Source organism: Balaenoptera acutorostrata, chromosome 9 (genome assembly GCF_949987535.1).
Source record: "Balaenoptera acutorostrata chromosome 9, mBalAcu1.1, whole genome shotgun sequence".
NCBI lineage: Eukaryota > Metazoa > Chordata > Mammalia > Artiodactyla > Balaenopteridae > Balaenoptera > Balaenoptera acutorostrata.
In genome coordinates this window covers 48,391,644-48,411,007 of record NC_080072.1, presented here as the reverse complement: position 1 = coordinate 48,411,007, position 19,364 = coordinate 48,391,644, and the positions used below count along the sequence as shown (strand labels likewise).

Sequence of the window (19,364 nt, the reverse complement as noted above, 5' to 3'; positions counted from 1 at the left end):
TTTATGTGGTTATATCTACTGCCATTTACTATATTATAAATTAAAACTGAGATAATTTAAAAATATTAATTCATTAAAAAACAATAAACCTATTACAAGTCAACATGAATAACATACTTTTCAGGAAAAATTAACTACTTTCAAATAATAAATTTAGTGAGAAGAGTGACATTGTTTTTCCCTTTTTGCAAATTTCATTAATGTCTGGCTTAACAGAAGACTTAATAGAAGCTGGCTTTCCATACCTGCTTCTGCAGTCAATCTGTTACATGTTGTTTTGTTTACAGTATATGAAGAAAATCCAGCCTCACACAGCTATACAGTTGGAAAAGATAGGAGTATTCTAGTAGCCTTATCAGATAATTGTGGATATTCTTTGATACTACTGCAAAATTTAACAAGCGGTAGTTTCTTAAAGGTTAGTTGTAATGTGGAATCTGAAACTACATCAGTGAACTTTTCTTACTCTGTTATATTAACATCCACTGGTCTGTTTTACACTTTGAACTGCTCTTTTACCCAGGCATAATTTTTATAACACCAAGCATTGGTGATTTGGAAAATATTGGTTCAATGATTTACACAGATGCTGCAAATATTGACATGTTTCATTATAGAAAAAAATCACACTCTTTAATATCACCTCTAATTGCATCAGAAAATTCTGTAACTATTATGAAGTTGTCAAACTCATGGAGGCAGCTATAACTTCACCCGAATTCTAATTTTTGCTTGCAAACTCAAATTTTATCATTGGCAACAAATATTGTCAGTTTTCTTCCTTGAAGTGACAGGCTCACTTCATTGAGAAAATATCTGCCAAATTCCCAAGCCTGAATAATCACAGTTTGTCTGTCAGTTGTTCTTTCAAATAAAACTACTGTTCTACAATAATAATAATAAGGCTAGTGCAGCGTGCAACTCAAATAGTAGCACAAGTGCAGTTCCTCACTTTGGTAAGTAGCAGAGGCGCTTTTTGCATACTTCCAATTTCTTCACATAGAATATTAAAAAGACTTATATTCAAGAATTGAAATTTAGGAACTTCCCTGGTGGTGCAGTGGTTAAGAATCCGCCTGCTGGGCTTCCCTGGTGGTGCAGTGGTTGAGAATCTGCCTGCCAATGCAGGGGATACGGGTTCGAGCCCTGGTCTGGGAAGATCCCACATGCCGCGGGGCGACTGAGCCCATGAGCCACAACTACTGAGCCTGCGCATCTGGAGCCTGTGCTCCGCAACAAGAGAGGCCGCGACAGTTAGAGGCCCATGCACGGCGATGAAGAGTGACCCCCGCTCGCCGCAACTAGAGAAAGCCCTCACACAGAAACGAAGACCCAACACAGCCAAAAATAAATAAATAAAAATAAATAAATTTATAAAAAGAATCCGCCTGCCAATGCAGGGGACATGTGTTCGAGCCCTGGTCCGGGAAGATCCCACATGATGCGGAGCAACTAAGCCCGTGCGCCACAACTACTGAGCCTGCGCTCTAGAGCCCGCAAGCCACAACTACTGAGCCCGCGTGCCACAACTACTGAAGCCTACGCGCCTAGAGCCTGTGCCCGCAACAAGAGTAGCCACCACAATGAGAAGCCAGAGCACCGCAACAAAGAGTAGCCCCTGCTCAATGCAACTAGAGAAAGCCCATGCACAGCAACGAAGACCCAATGCAGCCAAAAAGTAAATAAATAAATAAATAAATAAATTTATTAAAAAAAAAAAAAAGAAAGAATTGAAATTTAATAAAAATGGACATTCTTCAGTGAAACTGGCTCTTTTCTTTTTCTTTTCTTTTCTTTACAAGCAAATGCCTGGCAGTGTGGCAGTCGGCACTGACTCGTCTTTGGCTTTGGCTTTAGCATCATCAGTGCAAATGTCAACCCAGTGAAAAGGGCAAATAACATCTTAGTATTACTATGAAAACTGTTTTGACCTTGTGGAACCCCTGAAAGGGTCTCAGGGACCCCTGATGGGCCCTCAGACCACACTTTGAGAACTGCTGCACTAGACTCTGAAAAACAACTCTGGGCATTTGGGGGGGGTGGCACAGCTTTCCAAACCAGTGGGTACTACCCAGGGTAAGAATATAAAGAAATAAGTATTTCATTTCTGTCTTAGAAGAGCAATTGAATTAACTCTATGAGGGTAAAGGTTAAATTAAAGGCACAGCAATGGGTCTCTGATTTGAGGAGAAGGGGGGAAGGTCAAATGATCTCTTTTTTATCTCCTTCCTCCTTTTCACCACAACTTAGCTCTTCCCTCTCCTTCCTATCTCCCCTGACCTGGGAAAGTGAAGGGGATAGTTTGGCAGAATGTACTTAAGCCAGGAGTAGCCAATTCAAATGCTTCCAGGGGACAGCCATATAAAGAGTGTGGGTCCAGTGTTGCCAAGTCTTAGTTTTTTCAAAACACCAGAAATCCGGATTTTTATTTAAATTTTTAAACGTTGGCAACCAATTAAATTTTAAAACACATAAGAAAACAGCATGAGTCAAACAAAATATACCAGCAATCAGTTCTGCTTTAAGTCACGAAGAGACCTGAACTAAATGAAACATCAAATGAAAGACTGGAAGGACGGACAGGAAACCTCACCTATATTACCTTGCTTACAAACCACCTCCTTTAATATCCCATACCCAGATGTGAGAGAAGGGAGATATTAACTGGGTTTCTGTAACCTTGCCAAGGAATAACAGAGCAGGTCATTGCATGCCACATTGGGAGTTAGAATTTCAAAGATTGTTTGCATGGGTAGTACAGAACAAATTATCATCAAAATTGTACACATTAGGGGAAAAAATGGGAGGGAGAAACACCAAGTAATGAGAGAGCACCTACTCTAATGCTAGACTGTGTTGAATGTGATATATTATTTGTTTGTTTACTTGTTCACTGCCTGTTTTAGACACAGTCCTAGGTCAGGATTTTGTCTTTCTTGTTCACCATGGTACCTTCCCCTCTTTGCCTGGCACCTATATATAGTGCCTGAACATAGCACGCACTCAATAAATATTTCTAAAATGAACAAATGAATCTCAGTATTTTTTCACTATACAGACAAGAAAACTAAGACTCAAAGAGAATATGCTACTTGTTCAAAATCATTCAGCTAGTGAAAACAGAGGTAGGAAATGAACCAAAATTTTTGTGTTCTTTCCATGAATTTTATCATCTAAAATTAAATTAAAACCGAGGAGCAGTTGAATTTGTTGTGCTATTGGATGAACTGCCCTCAAAGATCCTGGCATTCCTCCCTTCACATTCTGCTATTCTGAGTTTAATGGCAGCGGGGTTTTCCATCCTAGCTTCCAACAAAGCTGTTAGGAATGCATTTGCCACGTAGTACAATGAGACTTTTGAAAATCTATCCAACACAGAAAGGAAGGACTCTTAGTCCTCGAGTTATATTTATTTTTACTTTGTAATGAAGAAAATCTTGTGTGGTCCTATGAATTTTCCCCTAAATGCCATATTGCCGTATATCAAAAACTACTGATAAAAGCAAAAACAAAACAAAACAAACAAACAAAAACCCTGAACCTGGTGTAGTTTAAATTGGAAACTATACATGCTGCTGGTGCATAAATTGGTACAGGTACAATCCATTTGGAAAAAAAAAAAAAATATATATATATAGCAACAGAAAATGAATCATAAAAATGTTTATACCCTATAATACAGCAATCTCACTCCTGGGAATTTATCCTAGACAAGTTATTCAACAGAAGAAGAAAAAAGCCACATATACACAAATGTTCACTGCATCATTTTCTCCAATAGCAAAGAACACAATGAGAACAAGAAAAAAAAATACATGAGAAAATGGCTTAGTAAATTACAGTACGTGCTGAAGATAAATTACTCTTCAGCTGTTAAAAATAATAATCATGGATACTGGGTAGTGATACAGAAAAAATGTAATAGTATTAAACAAAAAGCAGAATACAAAAGGATTTGCATACTATGATCATCAGCTTTGAAGACAGCTACGTCTAGATGTAAATAAAAACTGAAAGGTAATATTCAGACATGAAAACAGCATTGTAAGGTATTATAATTTGAGATGTTTACACTTATTTTTTTCAAAATTTTCTTTAATGTTTTACTGTCTTTTCTATTACATATGTTTTAAAATTCCTTCTGAAGTAAATTTGGATTTCTGAGTTTTTCTCAAATTCTCACTTAGAAAAGACATCCTGACTCTTCCCATCTTAAGTTAACAATCTTCTACTTGAAAAAGGAAAGCAACATAATATTTCCAAATGTCCCAGTCTAAAGGTGGAGAGCAAGAAAACAAGGCTGGGTGCACCCATGCTGTTGTTGCTGTCTGAAGGACTGCTGATGAAGTCAGGCACCCAGAGAGGAGAGGAAGAGAGAGGGACCACCAGGGTCCTCTTCAGGGTGGCAGTATGTTTACAAGGCCACCTGGAGAGAGGGCTGAGGGAGCAAAAAGGTCAGCACTGCATATACCTGCCTCACCAGGCTGCTGCCTGGCATCCTCTCCCTTCTGCTCATTTCACAGGCATTTTTCTGAGGCCCTGACCCTCTGGGGGAGCCCAGATGTCTGAGATATCACAAGGCCACGCTTTACTTTAGAAGAGATGCCACAGAGAAAGAGGCCTCTTACGGGTCATGTCCACCATCACGTCCCGTGTGCCTGGCGAGGAGGGACAGATCACCTAGTGCCTCATGTCTGGCTGCTACTTAACTTTGTATATACAGAATTCAGCTTTGTTTGCTCTCTCAGAGCTGGCTGACCCACAGTGACAAACCCCACAGGAGCCTTACGTTAAAGCTACATGATTTCCTCGGGAAGAAGAGGGAGCTGGCTAGAAAACCAAAACCAGACAACTGTCCAGGGCACTCCCCCTACCCTGGAGATCAAACCACCAATGAGGAGAATGTTAGGTGAGCACAGAACCCAACACAGAGTGCTAGTCCGCTCAGGGAGGCCTTCCATTCAGAAGGATGGCCTGAAGGATAGGATGTAGCCCCTCTGTAACCAAGGAACCTGACAAAACTATCCAGAAGCAGTGTCCCATCAACCAGGCTCTACCTCCATGCCCTGGGCAGTCTTGGTCCTTACTTCAGTCCCTATTTACTAGACACCTGAAGGTAACCTTTCATTCCCAAAGCTCTGCCCAGCTTACCTCCATTCACAGACCATCTTCCCAAGGGTAGTTTCTAGGTAGCTCAGTTCATCACTTGTGCACTTACTGGCCAGTTTTGATGTCAAATAGAGGACGATCTCTTCCTAGGCCTTGCCCCCAACTCTCAAGGCCTCTCTTTCTGCTGGTAACAGACAATATGTGATTAAGGACTGAAGGAGTGATGAAGCCCATAACGCTGTGATGTCAGAGAGGGAGGAGTCGCTAAGGTAAAAGCAGGAGATCCGGAGAAAAAAGACTAAAGGCTAGGCCCAGGCTCTATATCTTAGCAGCCCTATAGCCTCTGGCAAGTCAGTCAACCTTCTGTGCCTCAACTCTCTCATCCATAAAATGGGCTAGTAGAGTTGACCTCTCAGGCAGACACATTTTGTAAACTGCAAGGTGTATTTGGTTATTCTCACTGTGGGCTGTAGTGTTCTGGGAAGAAGCAGAATATAAGGTAGGGCTTAAAGGTTGAGGAAGCTTCGGGACATCTGGTCAGAAAGAAGATGAGTACTCCAGGCATGAGAAATGGCACTAGCACAGGAAAAAAGGTAGAAGGGATGTACCAAGTTTGGCTGCAGTAGAAAGCTTGTGTAGGGAAGAAGCCGAGGTTAGTTTGGAAAGGCAAGTGGGCTGTATTCTGTTGGTAATAGGGAGCTATCAGACTTTTTGATCAAGTAAGTGAAAGGATGAGAGTCATGTTTTAGGAAGATCAACCTGACAGAGGTGTGAAGGACAGAGGGATGGGAGGAGGGTTAGAATACAGGCAGGGTGATCACAGGAGGGTGTTGAACTCCAGATAAGAGATAAGATGAGGGCCTTAATGAAGGCTATGGCACGAGGGCTAAAAAGGAGAAAGCAGATTTGAGAGATAGGTATAGAAAAACGGACACGGTGACAGCGTATTAGAGGAAAAGAATGCTTGGGGACAATTTTCAAGTCTCCCTGACATCACTATCTGGATGGACAAGGCTGCTCACCAAGCTATAGAATAAAGAAGGCACCAGAGAACTGGGAAGATCAAAGTCTTTGGATATGTCTATCTAGGATGTCTTAGAATGTCCAAGGAATACTAACCAGAAATTAAGTGAATATACGAGTCTGGAGCTCAGCAACAGAGATGTGAACTGAAGTCACCCAAGATGAGTTCACCCAAGAACACTGCATACTAGGAAAAGTTAAAAGAGAGGCAAGGACAGAAGGTTGAAGAACACCAACACTTAAATGGTGGACAAATTTAGAAAAACCTGAAAGGAAGACAGAGAAGTAGCCAGAAAGACAGGAGGAAGGCAAGAGATTAGCTAGAAAAAGAAGTCAAATGGGTAAAGTACAACAGAGAATAAGTGGTATGAGGAAGAGTACATTCAATTCGGTGTTTAGTTAATTGATGACCTCGGTAAGAGCAATTTCATTGAAATAACGAGGCTGAGAGCTAGACTGCAGTGCATTAAACAATGAATGGGAAGCTAGCAAATGGACAGGATTTGTTGACTATTCTTTTGGGGAGCTTGGCTGAAAAGGAAAGAGCAAGGCTAATAAATACAAACAGGGAGAATTTAGGATATTTTAGTTAAAATGTATTTTAGCTGAAGGGAACAAGGCACAGAAAATACACCCAAACACACACTGAGTAACTGAGGGAATGTGATCTTGAACACTTGTTGAGACTTAAGACGGAAAGGATGTCTCTTGCACTTTAGTTTAGAAAGCGAGGCGAGGGTAGGTGCATTCATTCACTTAACGATCAACTGTTGAACATGTACTACATGCCAGGAGCTAGGAGTCCATGGATAAAAGAAAGTAATCCTCCAGCCTTTAAGAAATTTGGTCTAGTAGGAAAGACAAATGTGGATCAACAATTACATAAGAGCTCTGTACTAGATTTTGAGGTGGGACAGTGGGGGAAGGTGAGCAACTATGGCTGAATGGGTCAGAGAAGTATTACAAGAGGAGACCCTTGCATAGGGTCCAGAATGAGCAGGGGTTCTCTGGTCCAGGAGAGGAGGGGGTCACGGGCATGCCAAGTAGGTTGCAGTGAAAATTAAAACGTGGCGGGTAGAAGATTTACAGGGTCTGGAGAATAAAGAATCCTAAAGCGACCACGCGTAGAGGTCCCTGAACTGAGATTGTTCAAACTGAGGACGCCCGGGACGATGGCACAAGGGCAAAGGAGAAAGGAAGACCTTGAGCCCATTCAGTAGTGTGGGTGAGCAGGTCCCAGAAGGTGGTAGAGACATCTAGAAAGACTTTAAAGGGAGCAGGAAGAGACATCGGGTGGGCACACAGGGTCAAATAGGGCCTTGCGGTTTCTCACTGCGGCCAGGGGACAAGCAAGCAACCGCTACCGCCCGGGCCGAGCCGACCACCAAAAACAGCGAGACGCATGGGGCTGCTCAGCATGCGGCAGTTGGTGAGCAGCAGAGGAATACAGTGTCCCTGGCAAACTCCTGGGCCGTGGCCCCTGGAAAACCGCCCGGCCCACCTGGACCGCAGCTGCGTGCACTACAGCGTCCCAAGCCCCGCCTTCCGCGCCAGCGCTCCGCCTCCGAGCCCGAGCGCACGCTGGACAGCACGGAGAAGGCTCTCGGCCCCCGCAGCCTCCGGAACAACGCTATGACGGAGAGTTCACCCCACAGGAAGAGGAAACAGCAAATCCTGCAGCCGCTCAAGACCCGCGACGCCAAAAAAGCTCCGCCCGCGGCCCGGCCTCCGGACCGGAAGTGAGGCGATTGGCTCCGCCCCCGAGCTCGATAGCTCGCGAGACTTTGCAGAGCTCTTCCTTTTTCGTATCGGCCGCTGACATGGTAGGTGATTTTTCTGATGCGTCCGCATAGTTGCTGGCCTAGGCCGCGAGCTTTACTCACCTTGCACCCCAGCCACCTACTCCCGAGCTTGGCCCGGTTCTCCAGGCCGCGCATGGCCAGCCGCAGGGCGGGGTAGCCGGCGTGGGTCCGGGGCGGGGCGAGGAGCCTGGGGCCGCGTGTTCATCCTATGATTCGGTTTCTCGAGACACGCGGTCCGGGGTGTCCGGGCGCCTCCCTGATGAGGCCGCACGGCCCCGGGCCAAGCCGTAACCTCGACTTTGCTGAAGGCGCAACAAAGCACATCCTTGACCCCTAGGCCTACAGGCCTCTCACAGACTGGCACGCTTCGCCCCCTGCCCCTCTTCTCTTAGGCCTTATCACCAAGCATCTTTTCCCACACAGCCATCCAGACTAAGGAAGACCCGGAAACTTAGGGGCCACGTGAGCCACGGCCACGGCCGCATCGGTAAGTGCTGTCTACCCATCCTGGTCGGCCTTGGGCTATCTGCACGGCGCTAGCTTGTCAGGAAGTAGGTAGCTTAGAGAAGTGGGTTAGTCAGAGCTCTGTGCAGTCGAGTTGGATTGAATTTGATCATTAGCTGTTGGCTTTTTCTTTGAGAATTCTTTAGTGTTCCAGTTTTAGAGAATTTCACAACAGTTGGGGGTTTGGAAATTGAGCGGGGTCCAGTATTGAATTGGTTGAAGGCATGGAGTACTGTGTTAGTGTTGTGATGTGGAACACTGCAAAGGGATGATTATCCCAGAGTCTTGAAGGAACAGCATTGCTGGAAGAGGTATGAAGCAAAGGCACAGAAGTATGGGGAAATGCTTTTGGGAGAAGTAACATCGAGGGGTTGGAGAAGGCTGTTTTAGCCATGTACCTTTGTGTTCCTGCAGGCAAACACCGGAAGCACCCGGGAGGCCGCGGTAATGCTGGTGGCATGCATCACCACAGGATCAACTTCGACAAATAGTGAGTGTTTTTTGGACTCTGCCTTTACTGACACAGCTTTGGATTTAGGGGTAGAGGGTAGTTAACATCTTCAACGGGAAGCAAGCCTCTTACCACTCAGAAACCTTGCCTGTGGCTGGGTTTTGTCAAGTTAATATTTGATGTGAACTGAGAACTTGTCACCGAGGCTAGAGTCACGCTTGGGTATCGGCTATTGCCTTAGTGTGCTAGAGTCCTCGAAGAGAAACTGCTGACCTTATTCACTGGCTGTGGCCCTCATGGCATAGTCAGTCACCGGGTTAGTGACATGCATCACGTTGACTTACACAACTGTTAGATCCATTTAACGCCCACAAATTGGGGGGGGGGTTTGTATTTTAACTATTTGTTTAGGAGACCTGTGTTATAGGAGTGTGGAGAAGCTGTCAAGTGACCTGAATCCTAGTCTTGGCACTGCCTCTGACCTTCTCAGTGACTTACTCTGGTTCCGTGGAATAAGGCTAGTCTTTTCCACCTGATAGTCTTTGGTGGCTTTTTAAAGATTTGTTTTATTCGAGAAGTGGAGTACCTGCTATGTCACTCTTCTGCATGAGTGAACAACGTACACTGTAACGGGGGGAGATGGACTGTGGAGATGGTAAACATAGCTTCTTAGTTGGAGTGAGGTAATGGAAATGGTTGCCTTCTTTTCCCAGTCACCCAGGATACTTTGGGAAAGTTGGTATGAGGCATTACCACTTAAAGAGGAACCAGAGCTTCTGCCCAACTGTCAACCTTGATAAATTGTGGACCTTGGTCAGTGAGCAGACACGGGTAAATGCTGCCAAGAACAAGACTGGAGCTGCTCCTATCATTGATGTGGTGCGATCGGTGAGTGAAGTGAATATTTTTTGCCTTTATGTGGACCCTTGCCTCTCAAAATTCTGGATAATATACTTGCACCTGAAGTCTGTACCCAGCTGCCTACTAGACAATTCCACTTTCCGTAGCATTTCCACGTGTACTTACTGACCAAAATTGAACTCTTGTTCAATTGTGATTCATGCAAAACATTTGAAGAGTAATTCTTCCACTCCCTCGTTCATTTACTTCGTTTTTCACTTGAACGTTTTCCAATCAGTTATCTTATTCCTAGTGTTAGTGCCCTGATTTGTATGGGTTTCTCACCTGAACTATTGGTAGTAATTTAGGTCAGCTAGCTCTGGTCTGTTTTACACAAGACTGCATGAGGCACAGCCCTTGACCCTTTATGTTTCTTACAGAATAAAATCTTAATATGTTCAGTTGTTATTTAAGGCCTGACATTATCTGAAGAGAACCTCCTCCCCCCCCCCCCAAAAGGCATTTTGTTTATCATTAGGAGTTCTGGTCCTTGTGTCAGCCTTACCCCCTGTGGGTATGGAGGTGGTGGGAATCCTGAGGGGGCTTTCAGTAAAGTTTTAAAATTCCCTTTCTCAGCCTCTTCTTTGAGCATTTCTGATGACCATGACTTCTTGGAGCATTGCTGGAAATGTGATTTTCCTTTTTTGCTTATCAAGTCGTAATTGAATAGGAGAAAGGGATTTGAGCTCTGCCCGAGACTAGAGTCACATCCTGACAGCTCTTGTCCTGGTGTGCTAGAGTCCTCGGAGAGAATCTGCTGGTCTTGATTCACTGGCGAGGGCAGTCAGTGCCCCCGGGAGTGCCCAGATCAGAAACATGCCCTCCCTGGCTCCTAGATGGAGTGGCTTGGTAGGCATCTTTCTTCCTACCCATCACGGAGTTGGTGACTGCCACGGTGCATTATAAACCCTTTTCTCTGTTCTTCTAGGGTTACTACAAAGTTCTGGGGAAGGGAAAGCTCCCAAAGCAGCCTGTCATCGTGAAGGCCAAATTCTTCAGCAGAAGAGCTGAGGAGAAGATTAAGGGTGTCGGTGGGGCTTGTGTCCTGGTAGCTTGAAGCCACATGGTGGGATTCATTAAATGATAAGCGCTTTTCTCTTCTGGTCTGACTGAGTGAGGGTTCTTTGGCACTTCTACCTCCCTACCTGTACAGAAACCCACCTAACAGGTTCTAGGAGTAAGGGTGTGAGGACCTGGGCTCTGCTACCAACTCCCCTCAAAGTATGGAAGAGATGGCACCAACACTTAGAATAAGGCCTTGGCTGGTTACCTAATTTGAGGCTTCTCACTCACAAAGTGAGAATGATACCTGTTGATAATGTATATATCGTATCATTGAAAGGCCTATTGGCATTGTATGCTCTGAATTTATAAATGAGTGGGAGAATGTGCCCTTAATTGTTCCATGGGGCTCAAGGGGGGGGAACTCATGATCTTTACAAGATTTTGATGAGTCGTATTGGCAAGATGAGTCAGTGGTAGGATAGAAGTGGTTCTTTGGAACTTACTTCCTCAGTCTAAGGTTCTTCCACCTGGCTTCCTCATCTCAGACCAAACCATTCTGGTCATAATCAAAATGTTGGAATGAGGCCCAACAGGCTGAATTTTAAACACACCAGGGCTTTTACACATCAGAGTGGTTTGGATTCTAGAAAGCAGTTGTCAGGATTTATGTATCCCTGTGCATAGGAGTCTTAATGTTCAAAGAAATAACATCATGAAATGCTAATGATTTTCCTTCCAGTGTGAAATGTATCTAATAGAGAAATTTGGGGAATGCTAAAGGCCAGAAACCAGAATCAGGTTTTCTAGGGTTTGTTACCTCCTGCAAAACCAAAATGAGCAATACTTGTGTGCAGATAGGACTCTCTTAGATCTTGGTAAATTATAATTTGCTATAGTTTTCCAAGCTTTTGAAAGTTTTTTGACCCATAATAGAACTTGCAGGCTAGAACCCTGACCAAAGAATAGTTAAGATGGCACTTACTTAAACCTACTGAAACTCTACTTACGTGTTTAGTTTGGTAGAGGGTGGTTTCTGTATTGCTTTGTGGGATCATAAATGGACTGGGAACTATGACTTTCTGTGAGACTCATTTGTCATGACAGCCTTCAGAAGATATTGGGGATGGTCAAATGTAAGGAAGCACAGGGGAGGAAATGTAATTGATTTGTATAATGGAGAGTTAAAGATGTCAGGAAGGCACTCAGTTGGATAAGCGAATAACTGGATCATTTACATCTTCTGTTGATACTGGTGAAGAAAGGTAAAAATCGGTTTTCCCTTAATGTCTTTTGGAGGACTTATAATAGGGAAGCTTTGATGCCTTCTAGACACTGAAGGTACAGAAATATGTAAATACAGTGTCTTAAGATTCAGGCTGGATTTGAAATTTATATCTAAACCTAATAGCTGTGTGACTTAGGCTTAGTCCAGTTTTCTCATCTTTAAATTTAGGTAAACGTACCTACTTGAGGATTGTGTGGATTAAGTGAAATGGAAAGCATTTACTAAATTTTTGTGTTTAGCTCTTAGTAACTAGCATGTAAGTGAACCATTATTACCCGAGCAGACAAGTCAGTTAACCTTGGTGTGATTCAGTCAATGGGAAAGTGGTCTTAAACACAGGAAAGAGCAAACATGCATTTAGGAAACCCAGTTTGGAAAGGTTAGGCAAGTTGGGAGGTGTTTTATGGGAGATGAGCCTGGAGCGAACAGGTATTCTGGCCCGGCTATAGTTTAGGCACAAGGCTACAGTAGAAGGCTGGAGGCGGGACCATGAGGATGGAAGACAGAAGGGACAGACAGGACTTGGTGACTGAATTGGGGTGGGGCTGGCAGCAAAATATGGTTCAGGGGGAGGATAGGTGGTCAGTAGTCCCTTTATGGCTAGCTTCTTCCAAGGTTTCATTGTTAGAACCTTCCAGCATAACTATCCTGAAACTGGATGGGATAATGCTCATCCCAATCCTATATGGAGGTGCTGCTGTTGGACATGCATGCTAAATATGAAAGTCAGTCACTAGTACAGCCATTCTGAATAGGGAGGATACCTCAAATACCATCTCCAAGCCTGGAGAGTATAGCTACTGATCTGTGTGAGCTGCCATGTTCCGGCTTGCTCACTCACCATTATCTACAGGTAATAACTGGGCAGATGCTCTGATTACTCCCAGGTAATACTGTTGCCAAAGGAAGCTGGGTTACTGGTGAAAAGCCAAACATGTTCCAAGATAATGGAGGACACGGACCTAGAGCAAGCGCTTATCTTTCATAGGACCAAAGGCAAAACTTACGCTTTGATTTTATATCTATTAATCATCTGAGAGTGAAACGTGCCAATGCTGAAATACAAAATATAGCCAATGCATAGGAAAAGCTCATGCATGAGACTGTCAAGCTTTGATTAGCTTGTCCGGTAGGCACAGACCCATACTGCCACTGCCTCTTTAGTGGCCGATGATAAGTGCACGGTGTTGATGAGATTCTCCCATGTAGGGGGAGCAGGTGCCCCCTAACTCAGGTTAACGGCTAAATTTTCTATAAGCTTGAGTTGCTAAGGATATTTCTAGCCTAATAATATAGCCTAATAATGTATGTGCTTTAAATACATTGTTACTCAAACCTCGGAGCTGCCGCTGTAACTTCCGATTTATGGGAAATGTCCGCCACATAATTAATTTGCAAAAGCCCTCATTGTCAAAACCAGCTAAATAGGATTTTAACTTTTCAATTCAAATAAACATTACTATTCGATGGCTAACTAACTAGCCCAGTAGCAGCCAGCCCGGGATGAAAAGCAGCCAAAAGCGTGCGCCACCGGCGGGAGGCAGGCAGCACTCGCCTACCTGCGCTGCGGGGCGGGAGGTTACCGGGATACCGGCGGCTGGAGCCCTAAGGAGGCTGGCGCCCCAGCGGCCGCTCTCGTTGGTCCCTGCCGCCTGACGTCCTTGGCGCCCTCAAACCGTCCGCACCGCACAGCCGCTCTCCTCTTCCCCGCCCCTGAGCCACTTCCGGAGGGTGTGAGGTTCTGGTTCCGGCGTCACTTTGATCTCTGTCCCACCCCACGGCCGGAAGCATGATCGGCGCCGGTCCACCATTTCCGGTAGGGGCGGGGCCGGGCCCGTAGCACGCGGATGAGGCGGGAGGTTTAACCCGGCCAGGGTCCAAGTGCGGCGTGGTGGGTGGAAAGCCCAGGTCGCCAGCCTCGCCGCACTTAATTTCCGCCTTGGCCGCGCGGAAGAAGAGATGTGGCCTTTCGATGCACTTTCAAGATGGGAATTTCCATATCAGATTACGTTGCCGTTAAAAGATAATGAGTGTTTGAGGTACTTTGGGATTAAAAAAAGAAAAAAAAAGCTTGTACGTGCATGGGAAGGTTCTGGAAGAACAACGCAGAAGGGATTTCCTCATGAGTTTTGGGAGGTGAGGAAGATGATGTATGCTTTGGTACAGTTTGAGTTTCTTCCTTAACCAAATGCATATTACTTTCACGTTAAAAAACAAACTAAATAGACAACTTTAATAGTTATGGTGGGGACTTCCCTGGTGGCGCAGTGGTTGAGAGTCTGCCTGCCAATGCAGGGGACACGGGTTCGAGCGCTGGTCTGGGAAGATCCCACATGCCGCGGAGCAACTGGGCCCGTGAGCCACAGCTACTGAGCCTGCGCGTCTGGAGCCTGTGCTCCGCAACAAGAGAGGCCGCGACAGTGAGAGGCCCGCGCACCGCGATGAAGGGTGGCCCCCGCTCGCCACAACTAGAGAAGGCCCTCGCACAGAAACGAAGACCCAACACAGCCAAAAATAAATAAAATAAATTTAAAAAAAAAAAATGTTATGGTGGCTTGTCAGTGCTGCAAAGTAATATTTTCTCTTATTCTAGAACTTCATGACCTTTTAAAATTACACCCACCCCCATAGGCAAGTAAATTCAAGATGTTTTGGAATGCCACATTGTGTGGCTCTAGAAACTAATTTTGTGTGTCGCCCCTAGGAAGAATATAGGTTAAATGTATGTTTCATTTCTGGGTCTGTTTTGCAGTCCAGTTTTTATGTTACTTTCATTTCCACTTAAAGTTGGTTTAAAAAAAAAATACCCTACTTATGTATCCTTATAAATCAGTCCTTTGGGGTACAAGGTGAGTTATAAGTCTATTTGCAAAATGAAGGGTATTATTTTTAACAAAATTTAAACTGATCTGTGATATAATTAGAATAATTTTCTTGGGGTCCTAATTCCACATACCATCCAATGTGAACCACAGTTGCTTTCCAAGAGCATTCCAAAATATTGCCTTTAAAAAGCCCATACTTCTCATTTCAACATTGTGTTTACCATAGCATGGTAATTTACTGAAAAGAGCATTTAGAAAGATGTAATGGCGCAATCTGCCCTGCTCTAAAAGTTACCAGACTGATTACTGGAGAAAACCCCAGGGCCTTTCTTAACTCCAAAATGGAGGAGGGCTGACAGTTTATAGGCACTGGGACTTCCGGTAGAGGAAACAGCATTGCGCTGCCCCTGAGCAATTTCCCAGAAAGGCACTGTCTAAGCACCGTTATTTTCGTAGTGGCGACACCATCCTCGGGGGGCTGGGGCGCATTTTGTAAAGGTACGGGAGCATTTTTGGTCACAATTATGGAAGGGAAGCAACCAGATATGCTTGATATCCTGCAATGTATGGGTTGATTCTAAACCAGGGGTCCACGGTCTGTTAGGAACTGGGCTGTACAGCAGGAGGGGAGCAGTGGGCAAGTGAGTGAAGCTGCCTCTGCTGCTCCCCATCACTCACGTTACTGCCCGAACAACCCCCCAGCCCCACCCCTTGCCTGGAAAAACTGTCTTCCGTGACACCGGTCCCTGGTGCCAAAAAGGCTGGCGACCGCTGCTCTAAACAGCAAAGGAAAACCTAGCTTACAACCTACCTTCATTTTACACACAATCAAAATCAAAAAGATGTGTTATTGGTTTTTTGTGTTTGTTTTTGGGTTTTTTTTGCAGTTTTCATAATACTTCTCAGTTTTCCAGGATTCCAACTATTGTTTAAATCAGGGGAAGCTCAAAATGTGTTTTGTTTAGAATATTGCCCAAAATTGTTCATTTCAGAAAACTCTCTTACCAAGTGGTTAACACCCACTTAGTAGAATCTGAGTTGCTAATTCAACACACCTTTTCTGCATGTGTAGCTGTTGCATTCACAGTAATTGTGTACAGGTGTAAGCACCTGACTTAATTATATCTTCTAATACAGTTGTGTCCAAGCATTCACATATTTAAGTACATGTTATTTTATGACAAAATACTTTTCCTTTTTTTTTCCCCTTTTATATTATGGTTAAGACTATATTACAGTTAAGATGTGTTTAGGTAGGTTACATTATCTATGAATTTCATTTCAGGATAGTAAAAGGGGGAGTTAACAGTATTTGCTATAGAGGAAGAGTGTTGCATCTGCTAGGATTGAGAACCATCAGTTTAGGTGTCCAGAGATCACGTAAAAGCAGAACTTGGAAAGAAGCCCTAAATACTTTTTGTCAACCCCAAACCAGGCCCCCTGGACATACCCTCCTCTACCTTCCAGATGAGACTTCTGTGCCTCGCCCATAGCAGTCACTGTATGGGCCCTTGCAGCCCATTCCAAGCCATTGTGTGCCAGTATCAGTTTTCTAGATTGGGATGAGAGCTGTGGCCATGGGAGGAGGCGGGAACCCCTAGGGTTAAAATGCAGTGTATTTTAAAGCTACATAAAAGTTACAGATGTTTAAAAGTAATAATTTACACCTATATATCTTGTGATCTGATCACATGTCTGAGGATTCTGTGGAGCCACATTAAAAAAGAGAGGGAGGGCTTCCCTGGTGGCGCAGTGGTTGAGAATCTGCCTGCCAATGCAGGGGACACGGGTTCGAGCCCTGGTCTGGGAAGATCCCACATGCCGCGGAGCAACTGGGCCCGTGAGCCACAGCTACTGAGCCTGCGCATCTGGAGCCTGTGCTCCGCAACAGGAGAGGCCGCGATAGTGAGAGGCCCGTGCACCACGATGAAGAGTGGCCCCCGCCTGCCACAACTAGAGAAAGCCCTCGCACAGAAACGAAGACCCAACACAGCCAAAAATAAATAAATAAATTAATTAATTAATTAATTAAAAAAAAAAAGAGGGAGAGGAAAGGAGAAAGAAATAGTACCTTTTGTAAACTATTATTTTATTAAGGAATCCACTTCTATGACTCATGAAGCCCAGGCTGAGTTAACAGTGACAAGTTCTGGAGGTAACGATACCCTACTCTGGACTTCCCAGTTATAACCACTGTCTTCTCTCTCTACCTCAGCTGAAAACCCAGATTCATGAGGCCTCAATCCCTGCCCTCCTATTCCTGGAAGATGCCAAACCCAACTATGTAAGAGGCTTTCTCAGAGGAGAAGACGAATTTGTCTTCCCAGAAGACAAACCCTCTACTTTGCTTTATGAGACAGACAGCAACCCCAAACCACGGACAGGTTGGGACCTGTGCAGGGCTCAGTGGAGATGGGGAAAAGAAGGAAAGGGGATTCAGGAAGGGATCATCTCCTGTTTAACAAGCAGGCTAGGGTAGAAGGACAGGAAAACTTCACTCTATGATTCAAATCCACCAAACTCAAAGCCAATACCAATGAAGAGACTTCCAGCTTAATGCCTCATCCTGGAAATTTTCAAGGTCTCAGCTCTGTGAAGGCCTTGGGTGAGTGGAAAGCCTAAGCCACCCATATTCCCCACCTTGCTTCTCTCCTTGCTTTTCCAAGGAATATAGCAGAATTTTCTATATGCACACCTACACTTCCAATGGTAAAAAAACTTCACAGAGTGACATGGAAGAGCCATAGACAATGGGCCAGGGCTATAAGCAAGCCCTGGATTGGCTTTAGCTGGGCTTGACTCCACCAGTGTTAGGATACCCAATGATGTCTTAAGGGCTTCATACTGAATAGGAAAATGTCAAGATTCACCTAATAGTGGAGCCAAGGGGCAATGAACATTCTCTCCATCACTGGAAACACATAGAATCTGAACAGTTAGCTGTTGGAGAGGGAAGCTGAGCTAGAGCAATGATTAGGTATCTTCTAAGAGCAGTCATACAGCTCAGGCCAGAGAACTCAATTTCAGGGGAGGTCAGTGACCCACACTAAAGCTAAACTCTTAATTAAATCAAGTACTCAGTTCCCTGCATGAAGGTGTTTCATCCCTGATTGGCCTGCCTCAGCCCATCCCCCTGGAGAGAGAACTCTAGATAATAAAGCCAAGAAACACATGGGGCTCTGGGCCCAAACAACTATACACTGTTTATTGAGAACACCCGTAGATGATGGGAAGGAGGGATGCCCTGTACCGCATCATGGCCACCACTGAGTGGGAGCCGGGCCCAGAGAACACTAGCAGAGCTGGGGGGTGGGCTTCCCATGACTCACTGACCATCACAAAGGTGGGAAGAATAGGAGAAGGCCAGGCCCAAGAGCCTGGTACCATGCTGCAAATGGGGGTCGATTGGCCTTTGCCTTTCAAAAAACAGAGGATTAGGGGAGGGGGACTACTAGAAAAAAATAGAAACTCTAAGATTTAAAAAAAATAGTCCTGTACATAACAAGACAGCATCTGCTCTCCAGGGCCCGAGACTGGCAGCAGGGGCCTTAGGCAGGCAGGCCAGGAGCCTCCAGGGGAAGATCAGTGGTTCGGCTGAGACAGTCAGCTGCACATAATTGGCCAGTCACCAGCACCCAGCAAAACTTCATCCATGCTCGGGCAGGGCAGGAAAGCACCCGGCCTCTTGGGAATATACAAATATTTACCGGATTCTCTTTGCTTGTTACAAAAACAGATAAGAAAGCTTACAGCAGATTATTTACAAACAGTATCCTGGGATATTGTGAAGGCAGAGGTGGGCTGGCTTGGAGGGTGGGGTCTGTGGGGGCAGAGCAGCCATAGCAGCCCAGAGGGTCCAAGGCTGGGCCCCTCCCCAGGCTCCAGGCTCTGCAAGGCACTGGACTCTGTTACTGGGAAAGGGGCTTAATTCTTCTTGTGGAGGAACTTCATTTTGTTGCCTGTGGGCCAGAGGAGGGCAAGAGTGAGAACATTTCAGTATCATCTCTTCCAACAGCCCTGACCCTCTCAGTGGGAGAGAAGGATTAGAAAGACTGGATTACAGCTAGATATGATCCAGGATGGTGAAAACACTCTAGAGCTCTAATTAGAGAACTGGTATTAATCATGTATGGCTTTGGGCAAGCCATTTAACTTCTTCGGTCTCAATTTTCCTTTTAAAGTGAGACATGCTATGATTCTGTGATTTAGTTGGCTGAGCTCTTTGAAGGGCACTCTGGTGCTGCCACTTTTGTAGTAGACCCCTTATAGCCTCGAGGAGAGCTCACTGGTCCTAATGGCCCTTGTGCTCACTCAGGAAGAAATGCACCCAGAAAGACCTGACCTAGGTGAGGCTTTATGAGATCTCTTCCTGTTCTGTCTACAGCCCCGATATAAATACCCACTGGCATTGGTTTAGAGTAGTTTGGGGTACAGATTCCCCCAGTCCCTCCCTTCTTGCT

At 45.0% G+C, this 19,364-nt stretch overlaps 3 protein-coding genes and 2 non-coding genes across 9 annotated transcripts in view; 3 read left to right on the top strand and 2 right to left on the bottom strand.

Annotated features, from left to right (window-relative positions):
* TRIM66 (tripartite motif containing 66) overlaps nucleotides 1-7,762 on the bottom strand; it is a 73,405-nt gene extending 65,643 nt beyond the window's left edge. The window contains exons 1-2 of one of the 2 annotated variants that reach the window (XM_057552205.1): nucleotides 7,634-7,762; nucleotides 5,152-5,290 (exon numbers count right to left, since the gene is read on the bottom strand). The gene's annotated coding sequence lies outside the window, so the exon portion shown is untranslated. Of the gene's footprint in view, nucleotides 1-5,151; nucleotides 5,294-7,633 lie in introns of both variants that reach the window. The other variant, XM_057552204.1, reaches the window with a different exon arrangement.
* A 400-nt stretch (nucleotides 7,763-8,162) lies between these two features.
* RPL27A (ribosomal protein L27a) lies at nucleotides 8,163-10,890 on the top strand. Its single transcript, XM_007172808.2, has 4 exons — nucleotides 8,163-8,421; nucleotides 8,853-8,928; nucleotides 9,603-9,777; nucleotides 10,718-10,890. The coding sequence occupies exons 2-4, from the start codon at nucleotides 8,897-8,899 to the stop codon at nucleotides 10,844-10,846; spliced, it is 336 nt and encodes a 111-aa protein (XP_007172870.2). The 5' UTR covers nucleotides 8,163-8,421; nucleotides 8,853-8,896; the 3' UTR covers nucleotides 10,847-10,890.
* On the top strand, nucleotides 9,089-9,218 carry LOC114236546 (small nucleolar RNA SNORA3/SNORA45 family). Its single transcript, XR_003622482.2, has one exon. It is a non-coding gene; the product is annotated as a small nucleolar RNA SNORA3/SNORA45 family (small nucleolar RNA).
* Nucleotides 10,481-10,609, top strand: LOC114236545 (small nucleolar RNA SNORA3/SNORA45 family). Its single transcript, XR_003622481.1, has one exon. It is a non-coding gene; the product is annotated as a small nucleolar RNA SNORA3/SNORA45 family (small nucleolar RNA).
* A 7,191-nt stretch (nucleotides 10,891-18,081) lies between the features above and the next one.
* Nucleotides 18,082-19,364, bottom strand: part of DENND2B (DENN domain containing 2B) — a 154,463-nt gene continuing 153,180 nt past the window's right edge. For all 4 annotated transcript variants that reach the window (XM_057553982.1, XM_057553981.1, XM_007172807.2 and 1 more), the window contains one exon: nucleotides 18,082-18,863. In XM_057553982.1, coding sequence (XP_057409965.1) covers nucleotides 18,829-18,863 — 35 coding nt within the window. In that variant the 3' untranslated portion in view covers nucleotides 18,082-18,828. The remainder of the gene's footprint in view (nucleotides 18,864-19,364) is intronic.

Bases quoted from the DNA above. Each gene is read 5' to 3' on its own strand.
- RPL27A (XM_007172808.2), top strand. From the start codon at position 8,897: ATGCATCACCACAGGATCAACTTCGACAAATA. The intron at 8,929-9,602 runs GTGAGTGTTTTT...TTCTTTTCCCAG, and splicing joins AGGATCAACTTCGACAAATA to TCACCCAGGATACTTTGGGA. The intron at 9,778-10,717 runs GTGAGTGAAGTG...CTGTTCTTCTAG, and splicing joins TCATTGATGTGGTGCGATCG to GGTTACTACAAAGTTCTGGG.